The sequence below is a fragment of the Chlorocebus sabaeus genome, chromosome 17 (genome assembly GCF_047675955.1).
Source record: "Chlorocebus sabaeus isolate Y175 chromosome 17, mChlSab1.0.hap1, whole genome shotgun sequence".
NCBI lineage: Eukaryota > Metazoa > Chordata > Mammalia > Primates > Cercopithecidae > Chlorocebus > Chlorocebus sabaeus.
In genome coordinates this window covers 17,819,943-17,844,587 of record NC_132920.1, presented here as the reverse complement: position 1 = coordinate 17,844,587, position 24,645 = coordinate 17,819,943, and the positions used below count along the sequence as shown (strand labels likewise).

Sequence of the window (24,645 nt, the reverse complement as noted above, 5' to 3'; positions counted from 1 at the left end):
ATCTGGGATAGTTGAAAGAATTGTTTCCAATCAAAAATAACAATAGTTGCAAAATGCCCTATATTCTATATTAAAGCAGAAATGTGTTTTTACCTTATATTGAACTCCTACTTGCCTCTATTATCACATACAGTATTTTTTTCAAAAAATTGTTCCTTTGGAGGAGTGATTGAACGTATTTGATTTTTTTAAACAGCTGTATTAAGAAGTAACTCACATACAGTATAGTTGCCATTTTAAAGTGTTCAATTCAGTAGCGTTAATATATTCAGAGTTGTACTGCCATCACTGCAATCTCATTTTAAAACATTTTCATCATACCCAAAAGAAACCTTGTACCCAAATCATTCCCTTTTACTCCCACCCACAGCCCTAGTCAACCACTACATCCATCTCTATAGATTTGCCTATTCTAGGTATTTCATATAAATGGAATCATACAGTGTATGGCTGTGTTAGCTTCCTATTGCTACTGTAACAAATTACCACAAACTGAGTAGCTTAAAACAATAGAAATTTATTTCTCACAATTCTGCAGGCCAGAAGTCTGAAATCAAGCGGTGAGCAGGGTTTGTTCCCTCTTAGGGGGTCAGAGGGAGAATCTGTCCTGTGCTTCTCCCCTTGTTTCTATAGGGCCAGCAATCCTCGGTGTTCCCTGGCTTGTAGATGCATCACTCCAGTCTCTGCCTGCCTCTTCACGTGACCGTCTCCCCCGGGTGTCTTTATATGACCTTCTTATAAGGACATCACTCATTAGATTAGGGCCTTCCCTAATCCGGTATGATCTCATCTTAACTGATTACATCTGCAAGGACCCTTTTTCCAAATAGGGTCACATTCTGAGGGTCTGCCAGACATGAATACTGTTTAACCCAGGACAATGGCCTTTTGTGTTTGGCTTCTTTCACGTAAAATAATTTGCCAAGGTTCATCCATGTTGTAGTTGTTATAATACATGTATCTGAACTTAATTCTCTTTTATGGTCAAATAATATTCCATGGTGTGTGTATACCAGATTTTATTCATCACTTCAGCATTCGATGGGCATGGGGTCGTTTCCACATTTTGACTTTTGTGGATAAAGCTGCTTTGAATATTCATGTACAAGTTTTTGTGTAGACTTATGTTTTCATTTCTCTCGGGTTAAATTTGTTTAACCTTTAAATCTGTCAAATATGATACACTTTTTTGTATAAATGTGTGGGGCACAAGTGCAGTTTTGTTACATGCACAGATTGTGCAGTGGTCAAGTCAAGGCTTTTAAGGTATCCATCACCTGAATAACATACATTGTACTCATTAAGTATTCATTAAGCTTCTTGGCTGGGCACAGTGGCTCACACCTGTAATCCTGGCACTTTGGACTCCACAGTCACCTGAGATCAGGAGTTCAAGACCAGCCTGGGCAACATTGTGAAACTCCATCTCTACTAAAAGTAAAAAAATCAGCCAGATGTGGTGGCAGGTGCCTGTAATCCCAGCTACTCGGGAGGCTGAGGCAGGAGAATCGCTTGAACCCGGGAGGTGTAGGTTGCACTGAGCCAAAATCATGCCTCTGAACTCTAGCCTGGGTGAGAGAGTGAGACTCCATCTCAAAAAAAAAAAAAAAATTAAGCTTCTTGTCATCCTCTCCCCTTCCACTCCCTCACCCAAGTCCCCATTGTCCATTCCAGTCTCTGTGTCCATGAGTACACATTATTTAGCTTCCACTTATGAGTAAGAACATGCAGTATTTGTTTTTCTGTGTCTGACTTGTTTCTTTTAATTTTAATTTTAATTTTTTTGACTTGTTTCACTTAAGAAGATGTACATATTTATGCCACTCTGTGGTAATGGCTGTTATTAAAATTCTAACAGCCATTCTGATCAAATGAATTCTTGTTCATTTTCTGAATCTTGAGTTAGCCTTGTATTTCGGGGACTTTTCAGTGACTCGTCTTTGGGGAATTATGTTTTGTGGGAAATAGGCTTCTTTCCTTTCAGCTTGTTTGATGGAAATCTATTGTTAACATTACAAAGAAAGCTGTCTAGTCTTTCACTTGCTAGTTTGTGTCCTTCTTTGTTATTTGCAGTAGCATTTAACTTTTTTTTTTGAGATGGAGTCTTGCTCTGTCGCCCAGGCTGGGGTACAGTGGCGCAATCTTGGCTCACTGCAGCCTCCGCCTCCCGGGTTCAAGCAATTTTCCTGCCTAAGCCTCCCAAATAGCTGCGACTATAGGCACATGCCACCATGCCTGGCTAACTTTATTATTTTTAGTAGAGATGGAGTTTCACCATGTTGGCTGGGATGGTCTTGATCTCCTGACCCCTGACCTCATGATCCGCCTGCCTCGGCCTCCCAAAGTGCTGGAATTACAGGCGTGAGCCACCGTGCCTGGCTGCATTTAACTTTTTAAACCATTTACAAAGCACTTTCTCTTTGTGATATTTTGGTTTTTGTGGGGTTTCTTTGTTTTTGTTTTTTTGAAAGAGTCTCACTCTGTCACCCAGACTGCAGTGCAGTGGCGTAATCTCGGCTCACTACAACCTCTAACTCCGGGGTTCAAGTGATTCTCCTGTCTCAGCCTCCCAAGTAGCTGGGATTGCAGGCACCTGCCACCACACCTAGCTAATTTTTGTATTTTTAGTAGAGACAGAGTTTCACCATGTTGGCCAGGCTGGTCTCAAACCCTTGGCCTCCCAAAGTGCTGGGATTACGGGCATGAACCACCAACACCGGGCCTCCTCCCCCAGCTTCTTGACAGATTAGTAGAGACTTGATTATATTAACTCTGGAGCTTGATTGTTCTGCATATTTTATACTTAAACCAAATAAACATTCCATAAAACCAATTTTTCATTTTTTCTTGACAGATCTCTTACAACCTTGGGGTTGGTTATATCATCACTGGCTGACCAGGCAGCTGGCAAGGGTAAAAACAAATTTGTGCCTTACCGAGATTCAGTCCTCACTTGGCTGCTTAAGGTAATCCATTGGTCTAGTGTTCTTTTCCAACTAAAAGTTGGCTATTCCAGATGTGACAGAGTAAAGGTGTGTACACAGCTTACCAAATACCTAAAGAACTCTCCTGATGACAGTTATTCTAATTCCTAGGAACACAGAATGAAAACTATTTTCTACTCCTTTTTATTCCATTTGAATGCCGTTTGACAGGCATTATTCATTGCTTGAATATGGAGAGGACACACTTCATCTTGTCTTGACATTATTTGTGAAATGCCAGTCCATTTCCACATAATGTTTCCTTCATAGAGAATAATGTCATACATAACACGTTTAGTGCTTTTATCATATGTGTTGTCCATGGAATGGGCTTCCTAAGATGCTGTTTGAAATACTTGGCAGGACAATTTGGGGGGCAACAGCCAAACCTCTATGATAGCCACAATCAGCCCAGCCGCAGACAACTATGAAGAGACCCTCTCCACATTAAGATATGCAGACCGAGCAAAAAGGATTGTGAACCATGCTGTTGTGAATGAGGACCCCAACGCAAAAGTGATCCGAGAACTGCGGGAGGAAGTCGAGAAACTGAGAGAGCAGCTCTCCCAGGCAGAGGTAAAAGCAGCGTGGTGCTCCCTGCTGGTAAAGTTCCCTGGCTTGCGGGATTTGACTGGCAAGGGTGTGCTCATTTGCAGTTGTGGGTCATCTGATATGGTTTGGATTTGTGTCCCCACCCAAATCTCATGTCGAATTGTAATCACCAGTGTTGGAAGAGGGGCCTGGTAGGAGGTGATTGGATCATGGGGGTGAACTTCCCCCTTGCTGTTCTCGTGATAGTGAGTTCTCACCAGATCTGGCTGTTTAAAAGTGTGTGCCACCTCCTCTTTCACTCCCTTCCTCCTGCTCGTCATATAGGATGTGCCTGCTTCCCCTTCCACCATGACTGTAAGTTTTCTGAGGCCTCTCCCCAGCCATGCTTTTCATACAGCCTGAAACCCCTTTTAAACCCATGAGCCAATTAAACCCCTTTTCTTTATAAATTACCCAGTCTCAGGTATTTCTTTATAGCAATGTGAGAACGGACTAATACATCATCTCAATGTGGTTCAGCACTTCATTGTTTATTGGCATCTGCCAAATGCTAAGCATTGTGAAGACCAACATGAGTAATACAAGACTTCTGTCCTAGGAACTTATAGTCATGGAAACAAACAAATAAGAGATAATTCCTGCTACTACCTGATCATTTACTTCAGTAAATCAGTTGGCCTTTGAACTTTCAGTGGGAAAGTATGTTGTTTATATTAACATTATAAACTATTATTTCCACAGGGCCTTGCAGTTTTCAGAGAATTTAGTTAGGTATCATCTCCTTCTTAAGCCATGGAAATAGCATGATCAAAGATAATTAAACATTAGGAATAATTCAGAAATCTTTTACTTTTCCATTTATATCAGGCCCTGACAGGAAACAAAATCTTTTTGCATTGTTTATCTTCTTTCTTTGGCTTTACTCAAACTTTAATAATGATACTCTTCCAAATAGGTGTTGCTTTTTACAAAGTATTGGGCGAGGCACTGTCTTATTTGAAATATGTAAGAGGACAGCTTTGGAGGCCAAGAGCCTTAGTTTAAGTCACAGGGTTCCACATGCCAGGACTTGGGAGCGTATCTGTCACTTCTAAGTTCGCATTCCTTCACCACTCTCTTCTGACCCCAGTGTAGTTGGGAGGGTATTAAGTTGTAAGAAAAAAAGAAAGAAAAACACAGTTAATGGCCATTGTTTATGGAACATTTACGTGCCAAGCACTATGTTAATACTTTTATCCATCAGTGTATTTCATCAAAAAGTATTCAATAGAAGACTAAAAAAACAAAAAGGTGAAGCCAGGAGTCTGAATACTCTATTAATTGGTGATCTTGGCATTGCGTTGTAATTGTTTGTTTATATATCTTTCTCTTCTTCCAGGCTGTGGCTCTTAAAGTACAAGATGCTGTGTTTTATTAATTTTTTTATCCCCAATCCCTAGCCTAACATTGATACTAGAAAGCACTTGCCACAATACCTTGCACATAGTAAGTGCTCAATAAATGTTGCTGATTTTTATTATTATTTATAATCATTCAGTACATTAAGTATAATTTTTAGATAGATGGTAAGAAGGGTGGCAAAACACCAGAAAAATAAAAATGCTGATAAACCTTGAAAATAGTCATGATGCTAAGGGGAAAATATAATGGTTCTGCAATGTATTTATAGGTGGATTATCTACTTATTTGCATTTCTACTGTGACCATATGATCTAGGCCAGATGGCTCAAGCAATACCTGGCCAAAGGAAACAAAAGAAGAGCCACATAGGTCCACCTAGAGTTTTCTTTTTCTGTTTCTTTTTTTTTCTGGGCAGGGGGTGGGTGTGGACAGTCTCGCTCTGTTGCTCAGGCTGGAGTGCAGCGGTGCCATCTTGGCTCACTGCAACCTCCACCTCCTGGGTTCAAGTGATTCTTTTGCCTCAGCCTCCCAGGTAGCTGGGATTACAGACAGGTATGCGTCATTACACCCAACGAATATTTTTTGTATTTTTAATAGAGACAGTGTTTTGCCATGTTAGCCAGGCTGGTCTCAAGTGATCCACCCACCTCACCCTCCCAAAGTGTTGGGGTTACAGGCAGGAGCCATTGGCCTGGCCTATAATTTTCATATGTGTCCCACTGTACTCAGCACTAAATGCCACTGTCAGGCTCTGTTAATACCATGCGCCTCAGGCATACTCAGCTAGCTTTCACATCATCACATCCCAGCTTCTTGTCCAAGCTCTGCCATCTTTCTTGTTCATCGAGTTTTACTCTGTAGAGGCTCATGTTACTTTAAGGTGTCAAAGCACATTATTGACAAGTAAAGGCCTCTCCCCTCAAAATTTTGTTAAGCTGCAAATATCTGTATTGAAACCTCTTAGTTACTCTCCCTGAACAAACTAGAAGGGAAACCACTGCCCTTTTAGCCAGCTGTGCTGCTTCTGTGTGAATGATAATGATAAATAAGCAAAACGTATGACCATCAGTGGAGAAAGGTAGTCTAAAGGCCCAGATTCAAAATTTAAAATACATGAGAAGTCTTTACCTTTTCTTGCAGATTAATTTAACTGGAATTCATTTATTGATGATGAGTGTTAACCTCTAACTTACTGAAAAAGAAATCTGCTTAAGTAATATTTTTCCTGCTTATCTATTTCAAAGTTGAACGTTAGCATCTTCTAGGGCTTTAAATGTGAAATTTAAGTATGATGGATAAAATGACTCTAACGATTTGTTTCATTTTCGTTCAGAACACTGGTGTTTCTTTTTCAGGGAGCAGCCATGTTCTCTTACATTTGTTTGATTAATAAAGGTCAAAATCCCACCCCAACAGCATATAACTTAATTTTTTCCAACAGACTATTGATAACTGCTTAAGAGGGACAGTAACTGATTGTCTTGTACATAATGGAAAAATTTTGAACATCAGATATCTCTGGTTTCATTTTAAAGGCCATGAAGGCCCCAGAACTGAAGGAGAAGCTCGAAGAGTCTGAAAAACTGATAAAAGAACTAACAGTGACTTGGGAAGAGAAGCTGAGGAAAACAGAAGAGATCGCACAGGTAGCTTGATAATTTAGCTCTAAAATATTGGGATTCTTTTTCATTTATTGTCTTTTCTGTGTAGTTTCTTGTCATCTTCAGAAAGTCTTTTTTTTTTTTTTTTTTTTTTTTTTTTTGGCAGAGTCTCACTCTGTTGCCCAGGCTGGGGTGCAGTGGCATGATCTTGACTCACTGCAACCTTCACCTCCTGGGCTCAAGCAGTTCACATGCCTTAGCTTCCCGAGTAGCTGGGATTACAGGTGCCTACTACCATGCCCAGCTCATTTTTATATTTTTAGTAGAGATGGGGTTTCACCATGTTGGCCAGGCTGGTCGCAAACTCCTGACCTCAGGTGATCTGCCCACCTCAGCCTCCCAAAGTGCTGGGATTACAGGCGTGAGCCACTGCTCCTGGCCTCGGAAAGTCTTCTAAGGGCCCTTTTCTGCTGAACCAGAGATTGCAAAGATCACTTTTTTTTTTTTTTTTTTTTTTTTTTTTTTGAGACAGAGTCTCTGTCTGTCACCCAGGCTGGAGTACAGCAGCTCAATCATAGCTCTTTTGCAGCCTCAACATCCTGGGCTCAAGTGATTCTCCTGCCTCAGCCCCCCCAGTAGCTGGGACCACAGGCATGTGCTACCATACCCAGCTAATTTTATCTATTCTTTTGTAGAGCTGGGGTCTTATTTTGTTGCCTGGTCTGGTCTCAAACTCCTGAGCTCAACTGGTCTCCTACACTCTGCTCTCAGCCTCCCAGAGTGCTGGGGTTACAGGCGTGAGCCACTGTGCCTGGCCCAGCAAAGATCACGTTGAGACACTGACATCATGTCTTTTTATCAACGTACAATTTGGCCCATGTATTTGCTAGACGTGTTAGATAGCACTAAATTTGAACAAGCATGGTTACAGAAAATGTCATTCATATTTCCTGCTCATCACATTTAAGCGAAAGTCTGTTTTGTGAATTTTTTTTTTTTTTTTTTTTGCAGACAGAGTCTCACTCTGTCACCCAGGCTGGAGTGCAGTGGCGCAATCTCGGTTCACTGCAACCTCCACCTCCTGGGTACAAGCGATTCTTCTACCTCAGTCTCCCGAGTAACTGTGACTAGAGGCTTGCACCACCACTCCTGGCCAATTATTTTTGTGCTTTAGTAGAGACGGGGTTTCACTGTGTTGCCCAGGTTGATCTCAAACTTCTGAGCTCAGGCAATCCATCCACCTTGGCCTCCCAAAGTGCTAGGATTACAAGTGTGAGCCACTGTGCCCAGCCTTGTTTTGTGATTTTTAGATCACCTGGCAAAGCATGAGGCTACCTGATTTTTATTTTATTTTGTTTTATTTATTTATTGAGATGGAGCCTTGCTTTGTCACCCAGGCTGGAATGCAGTGGCGCAATCTTGGCTCACTGCAACCTCTGCCTCTCAGGTTCAAGCTATTCTCCTGCCTCAGCCTCCCACGTAGCTAGGACTATAGGTGTGTGCTACCACACCTGGCTAATTTTTGTATTTTTTTAGTAGAGACGGATTCACCACATTGGCCAGGCTGGTCTCGAACTCCTGACCTCAGGGGATCCACCCGCCTTGGCTTCCCAAGAGGCTACCTAATTGACAGAGAATTTGTAACATATAGCATATCATAGTTTTTTCAATGTATTTGATTATTTGGGCTTGTTAGGAAATGCTGTATGTTTGTATTTTAACTTTTACTTAAGTTAAAATATAAAGGAAGTACTATTTCTTGGGGTTGTGTGCATTATGAATTTCTCTATATTATATATTTCACGAACATTTTTAATCTTATCATTTGGAAATATTAGACCATCCCGATCATGTAGCTTAACAGCAGTCACTGGAACCCAGTCCAGCCTTCTGCTGATATGTTTCTTATAGATATCATTCACACCCACACATACCCCTACTCCTCACTCACTACCCCGCTTAACATTGCTTTATGTTTCTCTGTAGTACTTAACACCACTGGAAATTCTGTGTACCATATTAACTTAACTGTTTTCTTATGGCCTGTCTCCTCCCACCAGAATATAACTTGTCATGAAAGATGGGACTTTATTGGGATCAATACCTACTACATTGTAGACTCTAATAAATATATCTTGAATGAATGAATGAATGAATGAATGAATGAATGAATGAATACAAGGCTTTCCGCAGTAGAGACCTAACCTTCTCTTCCAGCCTCAACTCCCACTGCTTTCCCATATTTGCCAGGGATTCTTGGCCCCTGAAATCATTTAGTATGTCCAGAACCTTTCATTACTGTGCTTCCGTATGCTCTGCCCCAAGAACACCCTATCCTTATATTTCTGTTGAAATTCTTCTTATGCTTCAAGAACTATCTCAAATATATTCTCTTTCTCCAGCCTTTCTTGGTCTCTTAACCCATCATGATCACTCTCCTTAGAAGCCCCTGGCATTTTGTACCCTTCCAATAGCACAACACTGTCTTCTTTTGTGCTCTAGTTATATGGTCTTGTCTCCTCTACTAGACTCTAAGCTCCTTAAGAGCCAAAATGGTGTCTGGTTCATCCTTGGTGCCCCTATCACGCCTGCCACAAGATGTCGTGCACTGTAGACTCTCTGTTAATGTGGTTGAGCAGAGCAGCATGTGTAATCCCATTGGCACTGTCCCCAGAAACAGTGACTTACTCTTTCCGTGGATACGTCTTATGAATAGAACAACAAATAGAGTTTCCTTCTTTTGTCTGTTTTTGTGCACAGGAAAGACAACGACAACTTGAAAGCATGGGGATTTCCCTGGAGATGTCTGGTATCAAGGTGGGGGATGACAAATGCTACTTAGTCAATCTGAATGCAGACCCTGCTCTTAACGAACTTCTGGTTTATTATCTAAAGGTAGGAGAACATATAAATACATAGTTGCAATCAAGATTTGTTGCTATATAGTTCCTAGTTGAATCTGGAAGCCTGTCTCTGTGATGTTGCTTTTTGTATCCAGCTTAGCCCTCAGTAAAACTAAGATGGATAGTGCCCTCAGATCCCCACTAAGAAGGAAAAACAGCTATTTTGTATCATCTGGGGCTGTGCAGTTGCGGCTGATCTCCTGTGAGTCCAGTCTCAGAGGGGCACAAGTGGGCAACAGTAGGTGTGGAGGTGATGCCTCGCTATATGAGAAGGCTCTAGGAATGAGATGGTGAGGATTCTGGGAATATCTGTGTTCTTCCACAAAGCTCCCAAGAAGCTCTAGAGGTTCTTGGTTATGCTTCTGAGTAATTCCATGGAGATCTCAAGATCAACACAAGCCTAAAGTAGACCCTCGTCCTAGATTAAACAGACAACAGTGTTCTTCTAGGTCTATCCCTTGTAAACCTACATCCTCAGGAAATAACTTTTGGTCCCATAATCACCCTTCAAGTGTAGAGGTGGGATGGGGCTGCCCTGTTGCCACTGCGGTTGCAGGACATGCTATGTTGGAGAGCTTACTGTAGCAGTTCTCAAATTTTCTGACTTCAGAACCCATTTACACTCTTAAAAACTGTCAAAGACTCCAAAGAACTTTCGTGTGTCTGGGTTATATCTTTGTTTACTGTATTGGATGCTAAAACTGAGAACATTTTAAACTACAAACATAAAGGTACAACCCTTAGCCCTCAGGGCTATAACATCATTACATGTCTCATAGACTCTGGAAAACCCCACCAATACACGCGTGATAAAATGAGAGAGCAAAGGCAAACAACATGTTCATGTTTCTATTAAAGTAGTTTTGACCTCATAGACCTCCTGAAAGGTTCTCAGAGACCCCAGGGGTTCTCAGATCACATTTTTAGAACTGCTTGCTTACTCTGCAAAGTGAGAAATAAGATATCTGATTGACATGGATTGAGGACTCTGCGACTGACATAAGGCATTCAGCCAACCATCGGGGCATTTTTAATCTCACACATACATACACTTTCTGAGTTACAGAAACAAACTTTCAAGGACTGGGGACCTGGGGACTTGAAGGCAGCTTACCTATGCAGTTCACACACCTAAATCTCTAAATGCAGAGGTATTGCCCGCTTGTGAACAGTGAGGCACCTTGTTAAGGATTCTGATCTGCCTAATAAATATATAAAACGCAATGGAGAATAAGCCAAAATTGAAGCAAGGAGCCTCAGTCTTCTATGATCCTTTCCCTTCTACTTTTCCTAGAGACATAAATATGGTACAAATAGCCCCTGAGTTATTGAGAATCCCCCAACAAACTTAAGATTTGTTCATTTAGACAGTGAGTAGGGGTAAGGAATTGTCTCTGAAATCTTAATTTTGAAAGACCAATCCTTATACTTTCTCTGTCAAATAGGGAAGTATTATTATAGTTATTCAACTATTTTAAGAGCAATAGTAAAAAAAAAAATGGGACAAGCAGTGACTGAATCACCAATAGTCACAGTCCTCATATGTCTGAGGTTCGGGTACTTAAAATCACATGAGGCCAGGTGTGGTGTATTTACTGTCAATCAGAGGTCCTGTTTCTCACTTTGCAGTGTAAGCAAGCGGTTCTAAAAGTGTGACCTGGGGTCTCTGAGAACCTTTCAGGAGGTCTATGAGGTCAAAACTACTTTAATAGAAACGTGAACATGTCGTTTGCCTTTGCTCTCTCATTTTATCATGCGTGTGTTGGTGGAGTTTTCTGAAGTCTATGAGACGTGTAATGATATCATAGCCCTGAGGGCTAAGGATTTACGTTTATGTTTGTAGTTTAAAATGTTGTCAGTCTCACGCCAGTAATCCCAGAACTTTGGAAGGCCAAGGCGGGAGGATCACTTGAGGCCAGGGGTTCAAGACCAGGCTGGCAAACGTGAAACCCCTGTCTGTACTAAAAGTAAAAATTAGCCGGACTTGGTGGCGCATGCCTGTAATCCCAGCTACTCGGGAGGCTGAGGCAAGAGAATCGCTTGAACCCAAGAGGCGGAGGTTGCAGTGAGCTGAGATCGCACCACTGCTCTCCAGCCTGGGTGACAGAGTAAGACAGCATGTCAAAAAAAAAAAAACCACAAGTTTGTACATGGTGTGACCCACAGGCAGCCATGCTCTATGTCATATCAGTATTAGAAATCCAACATCTTTAGCATTTTCAAAGTTGGATATTTTAAAATACGACTCTCAATGAAACTGCTTTTTAATGGTTCTTAAATTTATGTAACTGTTTTCAAAACACTTTCACTGTTAACTCAGATGATCCTAAAAGAAATGTAAGTAGGTGAAATGGATAATATTATCCTGGTTTTGCCAACAAAGAAATTGAGGCTCAGAGAGTGAAATGGCTTGCCCGTGATCAAGTCAAAACTGAAACTCAAAGTATTCTACTGTCAAGTCCAATTTCCTGTGTTAAAAACAACTAATCATTGTCAATTGGGCATTTTGTTTTGGTAGTGTTTAAACATTTTTTAATTTGGTGTATTAAGGGTAAGCTTTTTACTTTTAGTGCTTAAGATATTTAACATCTCTGGCAGTTTTCGTTTAATATTTTTGTGCATATGTTGATGAGTTATTCAAACCGACTGTGATAATTTTTTGTTGAGTTACTCATAAGTGTGAGTTTTTCCTTCTTTAATAATCTTTTACTAGGATCACACTAGGGTGGGTGCAGATACCTCTCAAGATATCCAGCTTTTTGGCATAGGAATTCAGCCTGAGCACTGTGAGATTGACATTGCGTCTGATGGAGATGTCACTCTTACTCCAAAAGAAAATGCAAGGTAAGAAAAGTAAATGGCGACTTCACGTGTCTTGTGTGCCTCATTTTCAGAAGGAGAAGGCTGCCTCTTTCTGTTTGCTTTCAGCTGTATTAAAGTTAAGGATACACTGGGTCCTCCACGGGTCCTGGCTTTCTGATTGTAGAGAGTGATTACTGTAAAGGAGTGACTATTTTTGTATGGGAGTTCTAGTTCCACTCATTCCATAACTCTGAGCTTTAGAACCCTGTAAAGATCAGGAGTCCAATAATGAGAGTAAGTGAAAAGAGTAACTGGAAAATTAAAACTCAAAATGACACTTCTTTTCTTTCATCAAACTTTACCTGACAGTCCTTTGGCAAATTAACCTTCAATTAACTATTTAGTTATCTCGTCCACCTCCAATGTTTTGTTTTGTTTTTAAATACCAGAAAATTGGCTAGGCGGGGTGGCTCACACCTGTAATCCCAGCACTTTCAGAGGCTGAGGCAGGAGTATTGCTTGAGCCCAGGAGTTCAAGACCAACCTGGGCATTATAGTGAGACACCATCGCTACAGAAAATAAATTTAAAAATTAGCCGAGCATGATGTTCGATTCCTGTAGTCCCAGCTACTTACAAGGCTGAGGTGGGAGGATCACTCAAGCTCAGGAGGTCAAGGCTACAGTGAGCCATGGTCGTGGCACTGCACTCTAGCCTAGCCTAGGTTACAGATCGAGACCCTGTCTCAAAAAAAAAAAGTAGAGAGAATAATAAAAAATGTAGAGAGAATAATATAATGAAACCCCATGGACCCATCCTCCAGTTTTAAAAATGAGCGCCTCAGGCCGGGCGCGGTGGCTCAAGCCTGTAATCCCAGCACTTTGGGAGGCCGAGATGGGTGGATCACGAGGTCAGGAGATCAAGACCATCCTGGCTAACACGGTGAAACCCCGTCTCTACTAAATATACAAAAAAAATTAGCCGGGCGAGGTGGCGGTCGCCTGTAATCCCAGCTACTCGGGAGGCTGAGGCAGGAGAATGGCGTGAACCTGGGAGGCAGAGCTTGCAGTGAGCTGAGATCCGGCCACTGCACTCCAGCCTGGGCAACAGAGCGAGACTCCGTCTCAAAAAAAAAAAAAAAAAAGAGCACCTCATAGACGATTTTGTTATTTATATGCCTTCCATATCTCCTCCCCCTTCCTAAAGCAGGCCAGGAACAGTGGCTCACACCTGTAATCCTAGCACTTTGGGAGGCCGAGGTGGGCATATTGTCTGAGTCCAGGAGTTCGAGATCAGCCTGAGCAACATGGCAAAACCCCCTGTTCTGCAAAAAATACAAAAAATTAACTGGTGTAGTGGTACACACCTGTAGTCTCTGCTACTCGGGAGGCTGAGGGGGGAGGATCACTTGAGCCCAGGAGGTTGAGGCTGTAGTGAGTCGTAATTGCGCCATTGCACTCCATCCTGGACAACCAGAGTAAGACCGTGTCTCAAAAATAAAACAAAATTATTTATTTATTTCGAGACAGAGTCTCACTCTGTTGCCCAGGCTGCAGTGCAGTGGCAAGATCTCGGCTTACTGCAACCTCCGCCTTCTGGATTCAAGCAAACCTCCTGCCTCAGCCTCCCAAGTAGTTGGGATTACAGGTGCCCACCACCACGCCCAGAAAAAAAAATTTTTTTAAGTAGATTCCAGATTTTATAACATTGTATCCGTAAATATCTCAGTATGTCTCTCTAAAAGATGAAGATGCTTATAGTTTCAATATTATCATACCTAAAATAATTAATAATATTTACTTACTAATCATCATATAGCCAGTCAGTGCTGAGATTTCCCCAGTTCTTTCATCAGTGTTCTTTTTCAGATGTTTCTTGAAATTAAGATCCAGATAAGATCCTACCATTGTTTTATAGTATTCTTCTTAGATCTCTTTTAACAAATGGGTTTCCTCTTCCTCTCTTCTCTGTGTGTGTGTATCTATTTATCCCTATCTCTCTCTGCCTTCCTCTCTTCTTCCTTGCATTTTATTTGTTAAAGTCACCTCATTGTTGATCCTAGAGGTTCCCACAGTCAAGATTTTGCTCACTGCATCCCATGGCATCATTTCACAGCCTTCATTGTTCTCTGTATTTCCTAAATTGGCATTTAAATGTGGAAGCTTGATCAGGTTCAGCTCAAATTTTGACAAGAATAGCTATGGGTGGTGCTTTCTGTCTCCATCAGGAGTGCATCATGTCAGGTTGTCATTCTCTGAGGGGTGTTGGCAGCCCTTGGTCCTCATGGCTTAGATCCTGTGTTTTCATAGTGGTTACACATTCTGCTCTTCCTTCTTTAAGCGTTAGTTGGAATACATTTATTCAGAGAAAGCTCCCCTAGTTATCTCTTTGGCTACCAGGGCAGGGTTCTTGTGCTGCTTCCCATTCACCTGGTATTTTCCTTCGTGTTCTCCCAGGTCCTGTGTGAACGGCACCCTTGTGTGCAGTACCACCCAGCTGTGGCATGGTGACCGAATCCTATGGGGAAATAATCACTTTTTTAGGTAACATCTTTGTGTTCTGTAATATATTTTCGTATACGTTTTTTCTGTTACCTATTTAAGTGTAAAGCAAGTTGATTTTCTCTAATGGTGAAAAACCCCACAGAATAAACTTACCTAAGAGGAAACGTCGAGATTGGTTAAAAGACTTTGAAAAAGAAACGGGTCCGCCGGAGCATGACCTGGATGCAGCCAGTGAGGCTTCCTCTGAACCAGACTATAACTATGAATTTGCCCAGATGGAAGTTATCATGAAAACTCTGAATAGTAATGGTAAGACCCTTACGTTGTATTCCAGCGCCTTGGACATTTCCTCACCTCACACCACCGAGTAAGGGATAAGCATGCATCAAGTGTCATTCCGCATTCCACATTTTAAACACATAAAACTGCTCATTTCTTTAAAAGGCCATCAGTGAATAACTAATGACAAGATATGGGGGAGATGGTCTTCTCCCTCAGTTACCACCAGGATATGAATGGTCCTGTTATTGAGACCTCTTATTCCCAAGTCAATTATGGTAACATTTCCACGGGCCTGGAATACTGAATGATTTTGACAGAATTCCTTACCAAATTTCTCATCATCGAGCCTATCATATCTGAATCCTTGAGAATGTAAAAACCCCCAAGAGAATATAAATTCAGGAATTTCAAATATAATCTAATGGAAAGATAAAAGTCACAGCATTTTAGTATAAACTCAATTGGAAATTGTACCCCAAAGATACTTACTTAATAAGCCCAGATCACTTTTACAAAAATGATAGTGAAAATGAAATGCTTTATAGCCTCTTTGTTTGACTTATACTCCAAGTTTCACGTCTGAAAGTCTGTGTTCCTTCACCTTTTCTTTCTTCTTCTGTGCCTGTACACACCTGCCTGCATTAAATAAAATAGACACCAAATTCTTTCCTTTTTTGCTGTTTTATAAATGTGCCCTTTCTTATCCCATCACCCAGTCTCTTAATTACTAGACTTGATGACTGGGACTTAGAAGCCAGACAGCAGTTTTCTCCTGTTACCAACCAGCAGATGACATTTCTAGGACTAGAACGATTTTATGAGGATAAAACTGAGGGGCACCTGAGAAAGGTAGGCTGTTTAGGGGCACCTGAGAAAAGTAGGCTCAGTCCAACCTCCCCATCCCAAATATCTGATTTGGGGCACCTGAGGTTCCCTAACTTGAACCAGGGTGGACCTCCAGGGTCCTGATGGCCACAGGCTGCCTCTACCTGACAGGAGGCTTGAAGAGCATTTTGTTTTTCACAGTTGAGCTCTTCCCTTAAACAGTGGCTTTCTCACTTTACTCTTTGAGCCTATCTGGGAAGAATTTGAGCATAGAGAATTTTGGCATATGTGCTGCCAAGGCAAGCACATGGTGAGAGAATTACCAGTCAGATATCTGGCATATCAAATTGGGGATTCTGTTGCAGGAATAAAGTTTTTGGCCTTTTCATTGATTTCTGATTATGAAGTTTTTGCCTAGGGGGCCTCTTTTTTTTAATTATAAAGATGAAATAAAGGGTTGGGCGTGGTGACTCACATCTGTAATCTCAGCACTTTGGGAGGCCAGGGTGGGCAGATCACCTGAGGTCAGGAGTTCGAGACGAGCCTGACCAACATGGCAAAACCTAGTATCTACAAAAATACAAAAGTTAGCCAGGCATAGTGGCACATGGCTGTGATCACAGCTACTGGGAAGGCTGAGGCAGGAGAATCGCTTGAACCAAGGAGGCAGAGGCTGAGCCAAGATCGCATCACTGCACTCCAGTCTGGGTGATAAAATGAGATTCCTTATCAAAAAAAAAAAAAATATATATATATATATATATAAATTAAAGTCCAGGCATGATGGCTCACATCTGTAATCCCAGCACTTTAAGAGGCGAAAACGGGCAGAACACTTGAGGCCAGGACTTGAAGACCAGTCTGGGCAACATAGTGAAACCCCATCTCAACTAAAAATACAGAAATTAGCCAGGCATGGTGGTGCGCACCTGTAATCCCAGCACTTTGGGAGGCTGAGGCAGGCAGATTACTTGAGGCCAGGAATTCGAGACCAGCCTGGCTAACATGGAGAAACCCCGTCTCTACTAAAAACACAAAAATTAGCCAGGCGTGGTGGTGCATGCCTGAAATCCTAGCTACTCGGGAGGCCGAAGCACGAGAACCACTTGAACCTGAGAGGCGGAGGTTGCAGTGAGCTGAGTTCACACCACTATACTCCAGCCTGAGCAACAAAGCAAGAGTCTGTTTCAAAAAAAGAAAGGAAAGGAAGGAAAAAGGGAGGGAGGGAGGAAGGAGGCAGGGGTGGGAGTGGAGAGAGAGAGAGACAGAGAAAAAGCCAGACTGTGAAAAACAAGTGTAATGTATTTATATAAAGAGTATAGAGGCCAGGCACGGTGGCTCTTGCCTATAATCCCAGCACTTTGGGAGGTTGAGGCAAGTGGCTTACCTGAGGTCAGGAGTTCAAGACCAGCCTGGCCAACATGGCGAAACCCGTCTCTAAAAATACAAAAAAAAGATTAAAAAAAAAAATTCGCCAGGCATGGTGGCAGGTGCCCATAATCCTAGCTATCCAGGAGGCTGTGGCAGGAGAATCACTTGAACCTGGGAGGCAGAGGTTGCAGCGAACCGAGATCGCACCATTGCACTTCAGCCTGGGCAACAAGAGCAAAACTCTGTCTGCCAAGGAAAAAAAAAAAAATGATAGAACCACAAAGAAAAAAGTGGGAAATAACTTTATGAGAGAAGTTTGGCAATTTCTATCTTTAAACAGAGTAGAGTGTTACGATTAGCCACTGGGGCTTTGGGCCCTGCAGTGCAGGGTGGACCATAGCTAGAAATCAAGCTTCATTCCACTCTGCCACTTCCCCACCAATTGGGAGGAATCCCAAAGACATTCCAAAGTGATATTGAGACATCAGAATCACATTGATGGGTCATGTGACTACCTGCCTGAGCGATAAGCTCCTGTGAGTGATCTTTTGGACGCCTGAGTGAACACAGGGTGTCCAGGAGGATGTAGACTCTAAACTCCAGGTGGAAGAACTCCCATTGGAGAGAGCTCATGGCTTCAGCTGATGTTACAGAATCTAGACATCTCTAGTCGCTAACTGCAGAGTTTACAGGTGGTATTGGTTTCACCATTTAGCCATCCCAGATCATAGGTTTCTTATTTTAATCAATTACTACCTTCTTATATATAAATTAACTCCTTCAATAACCAATGAGTATTTAGTAAGCATTTGTTAATTCCTCTGATCCTCTCAGCCACACCAATTAGAGTCATCAGTGGCCTGGTACACAGTGTTAACGTGAGTTATTCTTTTGTATCCCACATCAGGCCTTGCTCTCTAGTGTTGATTTTGTCCATGTAGAAGTTATATTTATGGCCGGGCACAGTGGCTCACACTTATAATCCTAGTACTTTGGGAGGCTGAAGTGGATGGATCACTTGAGGTCAGGAGTTCGAGACCAGCCTAGCCAACATGGTGAATCCCAGTCTGTCTTAAAAATACAAAAATTTAGCCAGGCTTGGTGATGCGTGCCTGTAGTCTCAGCTATTCAGGAGGCTGAGACAGGAGCATCACTTGAACCTGAGAGGTGGAGGCCGCAGTTAGAGGTGAGATTGCGCCATTGCACTTCAGCCTGGGTGACAGAGCAAGACTTCATCTCAAAAAAAAATAAAAATAAAAAAATAAAGGAAGTCATGTTTCCCGCTACCCCATCCTTTACCCAGTTCCAGTGGAGCTTCCCTTTGGGGCATACACACAGTCTTTGATGCAAGTGCTGCCGTGCTGGCCGCTGGACGGTGTTCACTGTGATTCTCCTCTACTGCTAGGTGGCTTCCCGATAATAAGCCTGTCTGCCTGGTGGTCATCCCCTTGGTGGTCTTATTTGAAGATCCTCTTCCCTCTCATGTGGTTTCAGACGAAGGTCCTCCACAAACACTGGGATAAAGGTTTTTAACTGATTGGCATTGGCATGAGGGAGCTTGGCTGGTTTTTAGCAGTGCTGTTGATTGATGTTCATGCTCCATGCTTTGGCAAAAATCTAACTAACATGATTGGGAAGAAGCTGGAGTTTTCTGGCTGATGAAGGTGCCCTGTATTCTTTATTGAGGAATGTTCTTTTCAATTATGAACACCCCATCCCAACACATAGATACACACACACCATGTCCCAATTCCATTTGCCTCCCAGATTTTGGTTCAACTCTAACAGCAGCTGTTCTTCTCTATGCTTGCAACAGCATTGAAAAGTATTATTGGTGTTATTACTGCTGTTATTGATGGCTTTATTGCTGTTGACAGCGAAGCAATTCAGGTCAGTAGTACTTGCAGATATATATTCACCGACATTATCCCAGTAATAGGTAAGAATAATGTATTTTTTAGTTTCTAGAGTAAATACTGATCTAAAACCCAATTCATTTGAATTAAAAGTAAAAAGAAACCTAGTATTTGTGGACAATAATGCCTTCTTCACAAGGGTTTGAAATTGGAATCAGACAAAATAAGAATCATCTCTTTTTTCAGTGTCAATGGCAGCTCTAAAGAAAGAGCAACTTTGCCAAGCGCAATGGCTCTCTCCTGTAATCCCAGCACTTTGGGAAGCCAGCGTGGGAGGATTGCTTGAGGCCAGGAGTTCGAGACCAGCCTGGGCAACATAGTGAGACTTATCTCTATAAAACATTTTAAAAAATAAAGAACAATTAAGGGGCTGACAAAGGTTCATACATAGTGCCAGTTTGTTCCATCTGGGATCAGATAGTTCTTTTTTTCTCCAAAGATCTATTTCCCCTCAGTTCAGTTTTTTAGACATTTTGGTGTGGATTAATTCTAATTCTGTTTCTCATATAAATACCCCACTACCGGCACCACTACCACTGCCGTTTTCTCCTTTCCATCCTTGGGATGATGGGTCGGTTTGAGCTCATTGCATAGTTACCTACTAAGTAAAAAAAAAAACTAATGAGGATGAGAAAGTGCTGTGCCCAAACTAAATGTGGGCCTTTCTTTTTTCCTAAAATACTTACCTCTTTGAGATCTTGGCTTTGGGCACCTGGCTCAGTATTTAAAACAGTTTGTTCAAGAGAAAGAAAGTGATAGGAAAAATAAACCTGTGGACAATCTCTCAATATTTGGTTGGTATTTTGAGAAAGGGCCAAATAATCTTTGGCTTCTGTCCTGGGCCACAACATAGAGTCAGATTGACTTGCTCATCTGGATGGTCTGTTTTAAAATATGCTGCATGTAGGAGTAAAGACTTGAAACTGGTTAATTGATTTGAAAAGAAAATGTCATCAAACATGTCCGTGAGAAAGGTGTTTCCAGACTAATGTTAGGGATCAGAGGTGAAACAAAAACCCAGCCCCTAGACCTCCACCATAGCTGTGTGTGGTGAGGGCAGATCTGGGAGTTCCGGGTACGCAGCTTGCAAGACTCTACTGTGGGAGTCTCAGAGGAAGGACGCGTTGAGTTGCTCTCTCTTCTGTATTTGCACTTCGATTTGTGGCCACTCGTCACGCCTGGTGAGTAGTGGTAGTGCTGCGTCATGACAGCTGCTGGTGCAGTTTTGAACAGCCTCACTCACGTGGCCTGTGTCAGCATGGAACCATGGGGTGAGATCCCCTCTGTCTCAGTCATTTGGGATCATGTGTGTTTCTGCACTACTGACTAACAATGGAAATGTGGATTATGTATCTTATTCAGAATCTCGTAGCAAAAACCCTATAATGCAATTTTATAAAATGGTGTGTTTTCCAGTTTCTCTGAAAAAGATTTATAAACACTGTTAGGACAGTTGGGCTCTATCTAAATATAAATGGACAGCAAGTACTGTGGCACCCTGTCCTTTCTTTTTTTAAGCCCAGAGCCTATATACTGTTTGAGAAATATGTGTGTATATTTTTTTTAATTCTGAGAGAACTTTTCCTCTCTAGAGCTTACATTTAAAATGTCTTCAGATGCCCTCAAAAAATTTTACCATATTTCTCATATTTTTTTAAGAAGTTATAGGACTTTGTCAGAAGTTCTGATGCTTAGGAATACATAGGTTATTATTATATAGATAATGTTTTACCCACCCAGGATCTACCTTTGCATAAGATTTTTTGTTTGTTTTTTGGTTTGGGTTTTTTCCCCCCGTTTATTTATTTTTTATTTTTTATTTATTTATTATTTTTTTTTTTTTTGGTGGACGGGGGATGGAGTCTCACTTTGTCACCCAGGGTGGAGTGCAATGGCACGATCTCAGCTCACTGCAACCTCCGCCTCTGGGTTCAAGCAGTTCTGCCTCAGCCTCCCAAGTAGCTGGGACTATAGGCACATGCCACCATGCCCAGCTAGTTTTTAGTAGAGACAGGGTTTCACCATGTTGGCCAGGCAGTTCTTGAACTCCTGACCTCAAGTGATCGGCCACTTCAGCCTCTCGAAGTGCTGGCATTACAGGGGTGAGCCAACATGCCCGTCCCCCAGTTTGTTTTCCATCAGCTTTTTAAGTGATATATTTTAGGGACTCATTTCAGGACTCAAAGAAAACTATTTTGCTTTGAAAAAAATGCTGAATTTTAGAATTTTTGCAAAAGACTAATTGTAAGCAAAACATTGGAGGTAAGAATACAACATCAGTTTATTACCAAGTGAATGTCCTATCCCAGCCAATTAGTTATCTGAGTTCAAAACCTGACCCTGTCACTTTGTAGCTGCATGATGTAAATCAGCTATTTAGCCTTTATGAGCCCCAGTTTCCTTGTTTTTAAAATCGGGATGTATCCACACTTAGGCTTGTTGCAAAGCTTTCATGAGCTGATGCATGCAGTGCAGATAGAGCCTCTACCTGAGATGTAGCCAGGAGCTAGTAGGGTTATTGTTGCCGTTGTGGTTGTCATTTGTATTAAAACAACTCACCTATACTGAGCTTTTCTTGTGATTTTTAAAAAATTGGTTCTTTTTGTTTTGAATTATTTAACTATTTTTTGAAGCTAACATGTTATCTTTTTCTCTTACTACTAATATAGAAAATAAGTGCAATTTACATGTGTATTTTACAAGTTGATAGGGTATCTTGGAAAAATCAGTCAATAGCAATCAGGTGATATAAAAATTCCTCCTGAGTCACTTTAATTTTCAGCTTCTCTTCTGGAAATTAAACCGAGTGCCAGTGTGTGGGGATACAGCATAAATGGCACTGAATAGCAGGCAAATGTGTGAATGTACAAGGAGGAAATCATGTGCCAGGCTAGTCTGAGAATGCATTTCTCAGTCCAATATAGTTCTGGGAAATATTAACTGTGATGGTGATTTTCTTGTTCTACTATTGAGCTTGTGTAACATTCTCCTTCCCTACACTGTCCTCACTTAGTGACGTCGGTAACTTTCTCCTTTTGTGCATGTGACCAGAGCCTTGGTCTTTCTCCAGAGTATCCAGCTCACTGGTCATTACCAAGTCAATGTCCTGCCCAGCCCATTAGGATTTACCTACACCGCAGCCATCAGGGTAACTCATTGGAGCAGGATCTGTTAGTACATCTATACCTATTCACCCATGTGCATGGTGGTGAGCTCTGTATCTGTACACGTGAGATGTTAGAAACAAGTTTTTATTATTTTTGCAAGTGAATTGTCCTTTTAGATACTAGTCTGAGAAATTGCCAGACCATATCCCTAACCAATATTTTCAAACATATGCTGTGATCTATAAGTTTCCTCCCACCTTAGAGAAATTCAAGAGTAATTAATAAGATTTGTGGTGAAAGTCATAAATCTTTGTCATATACCAAAACTGATATTAAATGGACATAGAAATGAATTACCATAAAGAAAGATCAAATATTATGTGCTTCTGTGTTTGGAGTGGTCCTAGATTTCATGAAGTTTTTCTTCCCAGTGGATAAGATCACATTCCCCTTTCTTCCCCTATCTCTTGGTAGTAGATTAATGATTTATCTAAACGTTAGGATGAGCTCATCAAATTGAAGAAAGTAACATAGAGGATGTGGAGAATGTATACATATAAAGGGCATTTATCTGCAATGTCAGTAACAAAGAATTTGAGAGGATTTCCCTGATGTGGCCCCACAGGCCTCTCACATAAAGTGTATTAACTGGCTAGACTCCTTACTAGAGGAAGCCCCGACGGGCTGCAGTGCTTGGGATGAATGCTTGTTTTAGCCACCACTAAGACACCTTGCCTTGTCTCTTGGCTCCCTAGACCCAGTTCAAAACGTCGTTCAGGTCCTGGAGAAACAATACCTAGAAGAAAAGAGAAGTGCCCTGGAGGAGCAGCGGCTCATGTATGAGCGGGAACTGGAGCAACTCCGCCAGCAGCTCTCCCCCGACAGGCAGCCACAGAGCAGCGGCCCTGACCGCCTGGCCTACAGCAGCCAGACAGCACAACAGAAGGTGACCCAGTGGGCAGAAGAGAGGTAAGAACTGCAATGCGGGCAGCCCAGAATCAAGGCCCCTAGGCCATGGGCTTTGAGGGAGGGGTTTGTGAGACATGTCAGGGACAAACCTAGCAATGAGAGAACTCTTAATCCCATATCTGACTTATTGCCTATTAGCTTTTCCTTTCACAGATATTGCCCACCCTAAGTATGTTTACTATAATGTTGGCTGTTAAAGACCCCTCCTACCCTCACAACCCTTTACCCTTCAGTAAAAATGGTGCCAGGTTGCAAGGGTTATACAGGTAAGTATTGAAATTTAGAAAGTTTGAATAATTTATTTAACACAAAAGCATTTTTTTCTTATTTCCTATGCTTTTGAATCTATTTAAATACAACTTCAGTGCTGATTAATCTACTAAATGTGAAAGTTTAAGATTTATGGCTGGGTGCAGTGGCTCACACCTGTAATCCTAGCACTTTGGGGAGGCTGAGGCAGGAGGATCACTTGAGCCCAGGAGTTTGAAACCAGCCTAGGCTACATAGTGAAACCTTGTCTCTACCAAAAATAAAAATTAGCCAGGTGTGGTAGCGCATGCCTATAAGGTCACTGGGAGGGTTGCTTGAGCCCAGGAGTTTAAGACCAGCCTGGGCAACATAGCGAGACCTTGTCTCTACAAAAAATAAAAAATTAGCCAGGCATGGTGGCTCGTGCCTATAATCCCAGCTCCTTCGGAGGCTGAGGTAGGAGGGTCACTTGAGCCCCAGAGATCAAGGCTTCAGTGAGCTGCGATCGTGCCACCACACTCCAGCCTGGGTGACAGAGAAAGAACTTGACCTGACTCAGGCTGGGCGCAGTGGCTCACGCCCGTAATCCCAACACTTTGGGAGGCCAAGGCGGGTGGATCGCCTGAGGTCAGGAGTTAAAGACCAACCTGGCTAACATGGTGAAACCCTGTCTCTACTAAAAATATAAAAATTAGCTGGGCATGCTGGCAGGCGCCTGTAATCCCAGCTACTTGGGAGGCTGAGGCAGGAGAATCACTTGAACCCAGGAAGGGAAGGTTACAGTGAGCCAAGATTGCACCATTGCACTCCAGCCTGGGTGACAAGAGTGAGACTTTATCTCAAAAAAAAAAAGAACCTGACTAAAAATAAAAGATTTATGACTTTAAAATATTTATATCAGAACTCTCAAAGGAGAGAGTGGTGGAGTGTGGGCAGCAAGCCACCCAGGTGCCAAGGCAAGAGACCGAGGGCACAAGCTGTTCCAGTGTAATAAAGAAAATATATAGAACAAGAATAGTTACCCTAGAAATAGATTATAGATATGATTATATATGTGTCATTAATCATTAGTTTGTAGCATTACTCTTTCTTCCGATATTATAATAATCTTTGTTCTACAATTGTAACCTAGGAAAAACGAGGCCATACAGAGATAGAAGCTGAAGGGACAAGGTGAGAA

The 24,645-nt window shown here is 41.9% G+C and overlaps 1 protein-coding gene across 8 annotated transcripts in view; it reads left to right on the top strand.

The window, feature by feature from the left end:
• KIF13A (kinesin family member 13A) overlaps positions 1 to 24,645 on the top strand; it is a 233,237-nt gene that overhangs the window by 151,554 nt on the left and 57,038 nt on the right. For all 8 annotated transcript variants that reach the window (XM_007973605.3, XM_007973602.3, XM_007973599.3 and 5 more), the window contains exons 10-17: positions 2,855 to 2,966; positions 3,348 to 3,560; positions 6,473 to 6,583; positions 9,299 to 9,433; positions 12,155 to 12,285; positions 14,699 to 14,785; positions 14,889 to 15,055; positions 23,003 to 23,216. In XM_007973605.3, coding sequence (XP_007971796.1) covers positions 2,855 to 2,966; positions 3,348 to 3,560; positions 6,473 to 6,583; positions 9,299 to 9,433; positions 12,155 to 12,285; positions 14,699 to 14,785; positions 14,889 to 15,055; positions 23,003 to 23,216 — 1,170 coding nt within the window. The remainder of the gene's footprint in view (positions 1 to 2,854; positions 2,967 to 3,347; positions 3,561 to 6,472; positions 6,584 to 9,298; positions 9,434 to 12,154; positions 12,286 to 14,698; positions 14,786 to 14,888; positions 15,056 to 23,002; positions 23,217 to 24,645) is intronic.